This window comes from Somniosus microcephalus, chromosome 20 (genome assembly GCF_052327205.1).
Source record: "Somniosus microcephalus isolate GS21.2 chromosome 20, FLI_Smic_1.0, whole genome shotgun sequence".
NCBI lineage: Eukaryota > Metazoa > Chordata > Chondrichthyes > Squaliformes > Somniosidae > Somniosus > Somniosus microcephalus.
Genome location: NC_141006.1, coordinates 50,724,452 through 50,735,768, shown reverse-complemented (window position 1 = coordinate 50,735,768; position 11,317 = coordinate 50,724,452). Strand labels below are relative to the sequence as shown.

The following is an 11,317-nucleotide window of genomic DNA, read 5'->3' as shown; positions in this document are numbered from 1 at the left end:
AGCTTACGATTCCGGAATGGTCATAAGCATATTTACTTTTTGGTCAGACAAAAATTGTGCCGACAGTATACAAAAAACGTTCAAAAATCCGCTCATTATCCGCTCATTAGCATCGAGTGACATGAAGGTTGACCAATCATACAGTCAAGCGACGCGACGGTCGACCAATCGCTGCATCACGGGGGCGGGTTCATTGCGCGTGTGGGCGGGCCATCCTAGAGTCGAGTGACGTGACGATTGACCAATCCTACAGTTCAGTGACCTGACGGTTGACCAATCGGTGCGTGTGTGGGCGGGCCTAACCCTTCTGAGCTGAGGTGAGTGGCCGCCATCTTGATTCCTAAGTTGGTTTTTTTCCCCCCACTTTCTGTACACAATTAAATAGTTTTTTAAAAAAGTAAATGAATTTCTAAAGACTTTTTGTAAGCTGATTAATTTTCCTATCTTTCACCCTCTTTTTTTAGTGCCCGGGGACTCGGGCTTTCCCCCACCTCTACTAGGCCGCAGGCCCAGCCGCAATCGGTGGTCTAAAGCCCACTCAGGCCCCGTCCCGGGGCTCGGGAGGGCAGAGGGTTTTCCATAAACGAAGTGACTGCTGCCAACGACTGGAAGCTGCGGTGAGTGACTGGTGCCAACGACTAGAAGCTGATATCGATGTTTCTACTTCTCCCCCACACCCACAGAGCCCGCTCCGTTCCCGCCTTTCTTCCCCCTGAGCCGTGAAGCAAAACACCCCCCAGTCTCTCTCTCTCTCTCTCTCTCTCCTCGCGCGGCGCGCAGGCCCAGCTGCAATCGGCGGTCTTGAAGCCGGCTCGGGCGGGGGGCCGGTGCTCGGGAGAGCGGGGGGGGGGGGCAGTGCTCAGGAGGGCAGGGGGGGCCGGTGCTCGCGGCGCGCAGGCCCAGCCGCAATCGGCGGTCTTGAAACATAGAAACATAGAAGATAGGAGCAGGAGTAGGCCATTCGGCTTGTCGAGCCTGCTCTGCCATTCAATGAGATCATGGCTGATCATCCAACTTCAGTACTCTGTCCCTGCCTTCTCCCCATATCCCTTGATCCCTTTAGCCTTAAGAAATATATCCAACTCTTTCTTGAATATATTTAATGAACTGGCCTCCACCGCCCTCTGTGGCAGAGAATTCCACAGGTTCACCACTCTCTGGGTGAAGAAATTCCTTCTCATTTCAGTCCTAAATGTCCTACCCCTTATCCTTAGACTATGACCCCTGGTTCTGGACTCCCCGACCATCGGGAACATCCTTCCAGCATCTAGTCTGTCCAGGCCTGACAGAATTTTATAGGTTTCGATGAGATCCCCTCTCAATCTTCTAAACTCCAGTGAGTATAAGCCCAATCGACACAATCTCTCCTCATACGTCATTCCTGCCATCACAGGTATCAGCCTGGTGAATCTTCGCTGCACTCCTTCCATGGCAAGAACGTCCTTCCTCAGATAAGGCGACCAAAACTGCACACAATACCCAAGGTGTGGTCTCACGAACTGTAGTAAGACATTCTTGTTCCTGTACTCGAACCCTCTTGCTACGAAGGCCAACATACCATTTGCCGCCTTAACTGCCTGCTGCACCTGCATGCTTACCTTCAGCGACTGGTGTACAAGAACACCCAGGTCTCTTTGCACTTCCCCTTCTCCCAATCTATTGCCATTCAAATAATAATCTGCCTTCCTGTTTTTGCCACCAAAGTGGATAACCTCACATTTATCCACATTATAGTGCATTTGCCATGTTTCTGCCCAATCACCTAACCTGTCCAAATCGTACTGGAGTTTCATGACATCCTCCTCACAGCATACCCTCCGACCCAGCTTTGTGTCGTCTGCAAATTTGGAGATATTACATCCAATTCCCTCATCCAGATCATTAATATATATTGTGAACAGCTGGGGTCCTAGGACCGATCCTTGCGGTACCCCACTAGTCACTGCCTGCCACTCGGAAAATGACCCGTTTATTCCAACTCTTTGCTTTCTGTCCGCCAACCAGTTCTCTATCCAAGTCAATACCTTGCCCCCAATCCCATGTGCCTTAATTTTGCACGCTAATCTCTTATGCGGGACCTTATCAAAAGCCTTCTGAAAGTCCAAATACACCACATCCACTGGTTCTTCCTTATCTATTTTACCAGTTACATCCTAAAAAAAATTCCAGTAGATTAGTCAAGCATGATTTACAATTTGTAAATCCATGTTGACTTTGTCCGATCCTGTCACTGCTTTCCAAGTGCTCTGCTGTTACATCTTTTATAATGGACTCTAGCATTTTCCCCACTACCAATTCACCGCTTTTTCTCTGCCACCTTTTTTGAATAGTGGGGTAACATTAGCTACCCTCCAATCCATGGGTACTGTTCCAGAGTCTATTGAGTTCTGGAAGATGACCAGCAATGCATCTACTATTTCTAGGGCCACTTCCTTAAGTACCCTGGGATGTAGATTATCAGGCCCTGGGGATTTATCGGCCTTCAGTCCCATCAATTTTCCGAACACCATTTCCCTATAAATACTGATTTCTTTTAGTTCCACCCTTTCATCTCCGAACACCATTTCCCTATAAATACTGATTTCTTTTAGTTCCACCCTTTCATCAGACCCTATGTTCCCCGGTATTTCTGGGAGGTTATTTGTGTCCTCCTTTGTGAAGACAGACCAAAATATGTATTTAGTTGGTCTGCCATTTCTTTGTTCCCCATTATAAATTCCCCCGATTCTGACTGCAAGGGACCTACGCTTGACTTCACCAATCTTTTTCTCTTCACATATCTATAAAAGCTTTTACAGTCAGTTTTTATGTTCCCTGCAAGCTTACTCTCATATTCTATTTTCCCTTTCTTAATTAATCCCTTTGTCCTCCTTTGTTGAATCCTAAACTGCTCCCAATTCTCAGGATTATTGCTTTTTCTGACCAATTTATATGTCCTCTCCTTGGATCTTATGCTATCCCTAATTTCCCTTGTTAGCCACGGTTGAGTCACCTTTTTTGTTTTATTTTTATGCCAAACTGGGATGAACAACTTCTGTAGTTCATCCATTCGGTCTTTGAATGTTTGCCATTGCCTATCCACCGTCAACCCTTTGAGCGCCATTCCCCAATCAATCCTACCCAACTCGCTCCTCAGACCATCGTAGTTTCCTTTATTTAAATTGAGGACCCTAGTTTCTGAGTGAACTATTTCATTCTCCCTCTTAATGAAGAATTCGATCATATTATGATCACTCCGACCCAAGGGGCCTCTTACAACAAGATTGCTAATTAATCCTTTCTCGTTACATAATACCCAGTCTAAGATCGCCTGATCTCTGGTTGGTTCCTCGACATATTGGTCCAGGAAACCATCCCGTAAACACTCCAGGAATTCCTCCTCCACAGTATTGTTAGTAATTTGGTTAGCCCAATCTATATGTAGATTAAAGTCACCCATGATGACTGCTGTGACCTTATTGCACGCTTCTTTAATTTCCCTTTTAATGCCATCCCCAACCTCCGCCTTACTGTTTGGAGGTCTATATACCACTCCCACTAATGTTTTTTTCCCCTTAGTATTTCTCAATTCTACCCATACAGATTCCACATCATCAGAGCTAATATCCTTCATTACAATTGTGTTAATCCCTTCTTTAACCAGTAATGCTACCCCTCCTCCCTTTCCTTTTTGCCTATCTTTCCTGAATATCGAATACCCCTGGATGTTGAGTTCCCAGTCTTGGCCATCCTTGAGCCACGTTTCCGTAATCCCAACCAAATCATATTCATTTACCTCTATTTGCGCAGCCAATTCATCCACCTTATTACAAATGCTCCTCGCATTAAGACACAAAGCCTTCAGGCTTGTTTTTTTAACGCTCTTAGACCTATTAGAATTATTATTTACTGTGGCCACGTTTGATTTAAACCATTGATTTCTCTGACTGCCACTTTTGTTTTTCTCCTTCCTATCTTTTGCTTTTATCCTTGTTTCCCTTTCCTCTGTCTCCCTGCTCAGGTTCCCAACCCCTTCCATTTTAGTTTAAACCCTCCCCCAGAGCACTAGCAAACACTCCCCCTAGGACATCGGTTCCAGCCCTGCCCAGGTGTAGACCGTCCGGTTTGAACTGGTCCCACCTCCCCCAGAACCGGTTCCAATGTCCCAGGAACTTGAATCGCTCCCCCTGGCACCATTCCTCTAGCCACGTATTCATCTGAAGTATCCTTCTATTTCTACTCTGACTAGCACGTGGCACTGGTAGCAATCCTGAGATTACTACCTTTGAGGTCCTGTTTTTTAATTTACCTCCTAACTCCCTATATTCTGCTTTTAGGACCTCATCCCGCTTTTTACCTATACCGGCTCGGGCGGGGGGGCCGGTGCTCGGGAGGGCGGGGGGGGCGGTGCTCGGGAGGGCGGGAAGGGGGGGGAGGGAGGGAGGGAGGGAGAGGAGAGGGAGAGGGAGGGGAGAGGAGAAGGAGAGGGAGGGGAGAGGAGAGGGGGAGGGAGGGAGGGGAGAAGGGGAGGGAGGGAGAGGAGAGGAGAGGGGGAGGGAGGGGAGAGGGAGGGACAGGAGAGGGGGAGAGAGGGGAGAGGAGAGGGGGAGGGCAGGAGAGGGGAGAGGAGAGGGTGAGGGCAGGAGAGTAGAGAGGGAGCTGTATACAAAAAACCTTCAAAAAACGGACAAAATCCGCTCATTAGCGGTTGACCAATCCTACCGCTCATTAGCGTTGAGTGACGTGATGGTTGACCAATTGGGGGGTGCTTCATGGCATTTGTGGGCGGGGCCTAATCCTTCAAACTGCCGAGCGGGAGCTGAGGTGAGTGGCGGCCATTAAAGACCGGCCGGGCCTGAAGCTAAAAAAAATGGTAATGGAGGTGAGGAAATTGTTGATTCATTAGTGTTGATTCATTAGTATTGATTCAGGAATTTCTCTCTCTCTCTCTCTCTCCTTCCCCCCCCCTCTCTCTCTCTCTCTCTCTCCTTCCCCCCCTCTCTCTCTCTCTCTCTCCCAAAGCGGGAGCTCAGCTAAGATGAGTCGCGGCCCGAGAGCCCGGCCGGGCCTGAAGCGCTAGGCCGCGCATGGTCACCACGGCCTGCCTCTAAGTCCTTCCCCCTCTCTCTCTCTCCTTCCCCCCACCTCTCTCTCTCTCTCTCCTCTTCCCTCTCTCTCCTTCCCTCTCTTGCCATTGATGCGGGACCGGGAAAACCGGGGATTTCCAACGAGCCGTCCCCGACCTAAATCGGACACGGGAGTCCGGGGAGCGAAAGGCCTTCCACTGTCGCCCAGCCAACCGGGTCCAAAGGCCCACCTGGTTAAACATGAGGAACCCCGGGCTCGCCTCTGAGCAAAGGGCACCCGGCCTCCCGGTGTCGGATATACTCCGTTCTGGTGCCGAGGTGAGTCGGAGGGAGAGGAGAGGGGGAGAGGGGGAGTGGGGGAGAGAGGGAGAGAGGGAGAGGGGAGGGAGGGAGAGAGAGGGAGGGAGAGAGAGCAGGGAGGGAGGGGGAAAGAGAGAGAGCGGGGCGGGAGGGGGAGAGAGAGAGAGCGGGGAGGGAGGGGGAGAGAGAGAGAGCGGGGAGGGAGGGGGAAGAGAGAGGGGCAGGGAGAGAGAGGGGGAGGTAGAGAGAGAGGGTGAGGGAGGGAGAGAGAGAGGCAGGGAGAGAGCGGGGCAGGGAGAGAGAGGGGCAGGGAGAGAGAGGGGGAAGAGAGAGAGCGGCAGGGAGAGAGAGCGGCAGGGAGAGAGAGGGGGAGGGAGAGAGAGAGGGTGAGGGAGGGAAAGAGTGAAGGGGTGGGAGAGGGAGGGAGAGCTCGCCTTCTTCCTTCGGCCGCCGCAATTCAAACTTCCCGCCGACCTCACAAAATGGCGGCCGCCCTTCTTCACCCGCCGGGCTCTGAGTCCAGCCCCTTCCCCGGGGTGTCTTCCTCTCTTCTCTATCTCCTTCCCTCACCCTCTCCTTCCCTCTCTCTCTCTCTCTCTCTCTCTCTCTCTCCTTCCCTCTCTCTCTCTCCTTCCCTCTCTCTCTTTCTCCTCCCCTCTCTCTCTCTCCTTCCCTCTCTCTCTCTCCCTCCTTCCCGCTCTCTTTCTCTCTCCTTCCCTCTCTCTCTCTCCTTCCCTCTCTCTCTCTCTCTCCTTCCCTCTCTCTCTCCTTCCCTCTCTCTCTCTCCCTCCTTCCCTTTCTCTCTCTCTCTCCTCTCTCTCTCTCTCTCTCCTTCCCTCTCTTTCTCTCTCCTTCCCTCTCTCTCTCTCTCTCTCCTTCCCTCTCTCTCTCTCTCTCTCCTTCCCTCTCTCTCTCTCTCTCTCTCCTTCCCTCTCTCTCTCTCTCTTTCCCTCTCTCTCTCTCTCTCTCCTTCCCACACAGACAGACAGACAGACAAACTCATTTATATATATATAAAAATTATTTCTACTTTTCATAACAATATGCCCTCAAAAAACCCTCGGCACAGCCAGGCACTCCAGCTAGTAAATAATAGAACGGCAATAGCGGTAACCCCATGTTATGTCATTGGTGTTACTGCTTCACAAAACACACTATTTTGAAAAAATGCAATGACTTTTGGAAGTACTTCCTGGTTCAAGAGGTCATTGGAGGAAGTGCGATCAACAGAGGCACATGGTGAGTCTGCTGTCTCTCTTCATTTGTTATAAATTTGATGATTTATTTGATAATTTTATGCGAGACTTTTAAGTATGTCATTGGTGTTAGTCATTTCATAGGAAGGGAAATGAGAAATTGATCATAGAAATTGATTAAATTAGATATTTGAATGATTTTAATATGATTGAAGACATGTGGTCTGAGGTACTGTGGCGTCCATTTTGTAAAAAACATTTTTTCTGCAAATTGTCATTGGTGTTACCGCCATTGGTGTCACTACTCCTCCTGGTAACACCAATGACAATCAGTAATACCAGTGATGTTTTTGTGTAAATGAGCTTTTATAAAAGCTTCAACAAAAGTTATTAGGGCAAAATAGCACATAATGTTTCATTTTCATAACTTCCTATTGTTATTGTTATTGTTCCTTTTGTCAGGTATGGCTAAATTGAGTGCAGCTGAGAAGCAGAGGCTTTACAGACAGCGCAGGGATGCAGACCCTACATGTAGAGCAGAGTACTTAGAAAAAAGGCGTCAGGGTTATGCCAATAATATAGCAACAAAAAAAAGAAAGAAAATAAATGATCTCAGTGAAAGGGCAAAGAGAGGTCAGCGCAAGGCATGGCGAGTCAACCAGGCAAGACACAGGCAAGATATGAGAGCAGGAGAGACAGTCTTGACCCCCCATCATCTCCAGAGAGTTCACCCAGCATCTCAAGGTAGAACTGAAGACATTGGTGTTAGTCATTTCATAGGAAGGGAAATGAGAAATTGATCATAGAAATTGATTAAATTAGATATTTGAATGATTTTAATGTAATTGAAGACATGATTGGATTACTATTCTGACATATTACACCAATATATTTGACAGACAACTACGACAAGGGAGGAGAGCGCGCAGGAGAGATGCACAAAGGAGCCAGAGGAAAATTCAGAAGTTGGAAGATAAGCTTGAGGAAAGCAAACGACAATGCAACATGTACAAGAAACTTTATTTCCGTTTGCGGGGTAGAGTTGCAAATTCCGAAAGCCCAGGAACGAAGACAAAAGAGATCCTCCAAGGTTACACAGTCCACTCTCCAGTCATGAAAGCTCTGAAATTCCACTTTGCTCTTGTGGGAGATTTAAAGGAAAAGTACAATGCAGCCAAAGAAACAAAATCCAAACAGGTTTTTGCAAACATACTGACGGGAAAGCTGATCAGAAAATACAAATTCCAGCTGCTGTGCCAGAAGAGCATTGGCTTCTCATACAAAGCTTGGAGAAAACCAAAGATCAGCTCTCGAGAAACCACCACAAACAAGAGGAAGACTGTGAGACAGTTCTACCTCAGAGATGATGTCAGCAGACTGACCACAGGAAAGAAAAACACAATCACTCTCCAGAAGGTGAAGAAACAGAGGAGGTTACTCTGTGACTCCCTGCTCAACCTCCACAAGAGATTTATTGTGAGCATGGTGAACAGATTTCTTATGCCTTCTTCTGCAGGCAGAGACCCTTTTGGGTTGTGACACCAAATGAGCGGAACAGAGAAACATGTCAGTGCAAGACTCATGAAAATCTTCAGTTTATGGCAGATACACTGTACAAACTTGGGCTCTCAGAGTGTAAAAACCTGGATGAAATGGCTGACAGCACCGTCTGCAACAACTCAAAGTCATGTGCCTATGGTGAATGCCAAGAATGTGAACGCACCACATATCCCCTCACCGAATCAACATCAAATACACTGGTAACTTTAACCCAGTGGCGTCTGGAGAAGATTGACCATTCCAAACCAGGTGAAGAGTCTGAGAAGAGAAGAACAATCACTGTCAAGAAAGATGTGCCAATAACAGAGGATGAGCTTGCTACCCATTTTCAAGGTAGGCTCTTTAAGTTCCACAGACACATCTTCAACATCCGTTGGCAGTCCAATGCTTACAGAAATCTAAGAGAGAACCTGACCTCCAAGGACTGCCTTATACACATAGATTTTAGTGAAAACTACACTTGCAAGTATGCAAATGAAATCCAGTCTGTGCACTTTGGGGGGGGGGGTCACATCAACAAGTGACCCTCCACACTGGTGTTCTCTATGTGCAGGACCAGCCCCCCATGCCCTTTAGTACGATCTCCCCAAGTAGAAGGCATGAACCAGTGGCTATATGGGCTCATCTAGACCCCATCCTGGAGATGGTGAAAAATCAGTGCCCTGAAGTCCAGAACCTTCATTTCTTCAGCGATGGCCCTGCCACCCAATACAAGCAGAAGGGCAATTTCTACATGATTTGCTCAGAACCTCACCAGAAGAGCTTCCCCAAAATCACTTGGAACTTCTTCAAGGCAAACCATGGGAAGGGTGCTCCGGATGGGGTGGGGGGTGCATTAAAGAGGTCAGCCGACATCTTGGTCCGTCAGGGAAGGGATATCCCAGATGCACTCTCTTTCTTCCAGGAGTTAAAGGACTCTGGAACGCAGGTGAAACTGTTCTATGTAAGCGAGGAAGATGTTGAGACTAAGGCACAGAAAATGCTGGAGGTGCCTCTTGTGGCAATAAAGGGGACCATGAAAATGCATCAAGTTTTGAGCATCACACCTGGCATCCTCAAATACAGAGACATCAGTTGTTTCTGCCACGCAGCAGAGGGCGCGTGGGATTGCCCATGTTACAGTCTCCAAGAAATCATTGTAGGAGCTGTGCCGCCTGCAGAACGTGACCACTCTGCTCCACAACAACCACACCAACCTGATGTCATTGAGACTCACCATGGCGGGCAGTGGTGTATTGTGAGGTATGATGACCAGCCATACCCTGGCATTATACTGGAGGTGGAAGAGCACAACATAAAAGTCAAGTGCATGCACAGGAATGGCGTGAACAGGTTTTTCTGGCCAAGCCCAAGAGATGACGTAAACTGGTATGGGGACGACCAGATAATGTGTTTCATGCCAGAGCCAGTTCCTGTGAACAAATGATCAACTCAGGTTGACCAGAAGATCTGGACATATTTGAAGGGGCAACTGGATGTGTGACCACAAGTCAAAAACCAGTTGCTGGAAGCCTAAAGTTGATGTAAAGACAGATTACCTTGTTTACTTGTGTTCTAATGAGTATGTTTTATATCTGGCTCCATCAGGATAGAACTAGGCTACATGTTTTATGAGTTTCTATGAAAATGGTGATGTTGACTACGATGTTGATGACAATGTTCAGACACAATCATTCTTGGTCTTGGTCTTAATGTGCTCTCTTTAATGTGCTCCTCTTTGGTCTTAAAGTGCTTTGGCTAAGTTTTTTTATGCTATTACTCAAATTATATGAATCTCTCAGTGCTGTAAATGAGTTAACTGAAAAAAATGGCACATTCGTTAGATGAAATGTAATAAATTCATTGAGTTGTTTGAAATAGTCTGGTGTCAAGTCATTGGTGTTGTATTGTGTCACTGGTGTTGCTGCATGTTTTTTTCCAGTGATATGATATCAAAGGTGTCATTTTTGACTTTATAATAATTTTGTGTTTGTTGATTGTTGCTTTATTCATGAGTTAGCAGTTTAAGGATAGTATCATTCAATTTTGATGACTGTCCTTCAGTTATTGTTGATATTATAGCAAAAACATGATGGCGCAAATGAAAAAATGTCACACAATTTAACTTTACACATACCTGATTATAATAAATAAATAAATAATCAAAACTTTTTCTTTAAATTATTATCAACCTACTCTGTCTTTCAGTATATGTGCAGATTGAATTGAGAAATAGCATTCTGATAAGCCTTTAATTTTGTTTACGGTATAAGTAACACCAATGACAATAAGACGGCACAAGCATTCTTTGAGTGAATGTATAAAAATAATTAAAATACATTAAGCTTTCATTTTTGTGGATTGATAAAGTTAAGAGGTTAATTAATATTGTACAGTAAGTTTTGATTATGTAAAATGAAATACATTTCAAGACATCTTGTAATTCCAAGTGCCACCGTTTCTGTAGACCGACCCGGCTGCAGTGTGTACCATCTACAAGAGGCACTGCAACTCGCCAAGGCTTCTTCAGCAGCACCTCCCAAACCTCTTCCACCTAGAAGGACAAGGGCAGCAGACGCATGGGAACACCACCATCTCCAAGTTCCCCTCCAAGTCACACACCATCCTGACTTGGATGTATATCACCAATCCTTCATCGTCGCTGGGTCAAAATCCTGGAACTCCCTGCCTAACAGCACTGTGGGAGCACCTTCACCACACGGACTGCTGCAGGTTCAAGGTGGAGGCTCACCACCACCTTCTCGAGGGCAACTAGGGATAGGCAATAAATGCTGGCCTTACCAGCGATGCCCACATCCCATAAATGAATTAAAAAAAACACTAAAATAATAAAATGAGAATGTAACCACAGGGCATTGTCTTATTGTGAAATAGTCATTGGGAAAGCGATAAAATCCAATTGAGGAGTTCCTAATTTCAGAAAAATGCACTGACAGAATTGGTGTCAGTGATTGAAGGATCTGAATCTGGTGAATATGATTAAGCTCATTCGTCTCAATGGGCTAATGCTCCAGACATAATTCCTGCAGGTTCTTTCATCGACCCACATAATGCAATATTGAAAAGTTTTTCTTTACAGCTTGCCAGCTCTGGGCATTCACACACTGTTGGCAAACTTCAGTTCAGACTCTGAGGCTGCTTTCCACTTCTGTGGCCCCAAAAGGCTCCGGGGAAAGGCGGTGAAATCACAACAAC

At 46.8% G+C, this 11,317-nt stretch overlaps 1 protein-coding gene across 1 annotated transcript; it reads left to right on the top strand.

Moving 5' to 3' along the window:
- Nucleotides 1-533: 533 nt before the first annotated feature.
- On the top strand, nucleotides 534-10,877 carry LOC147103228 (uncharacterized). Its single transcript, XM_085962662.1, has 2 exons — nucleotides 534-617; nucleotides 7,462-10,877. Exon 2 carries the CDS (start codon nucleotides 7,568-7,570, stop codon nucleotides 8,099-8,101), a length of 534 nt encoding a protein of 177 aa, XP_085818788.1. The 5' UTR covers nucleotides 534-617; nucleotides 7,462-7,567; the 3' UTR covers nucleotides 8,102-10,877.
- The last annotated feature ends 440 nt before the right edge of the window (nucleotides 10,878-11,317 follow it).

Bases quoted from the DNA above. Each gene is read 5' to 3' on its own strand.
- LOC147103228 (XM_085962662.1), top strand. From the start codon at position 7,568: ATGTACAAGAAACTTTATTTCCGTTTGCGGGGTAGAGTTGCAAATTCC.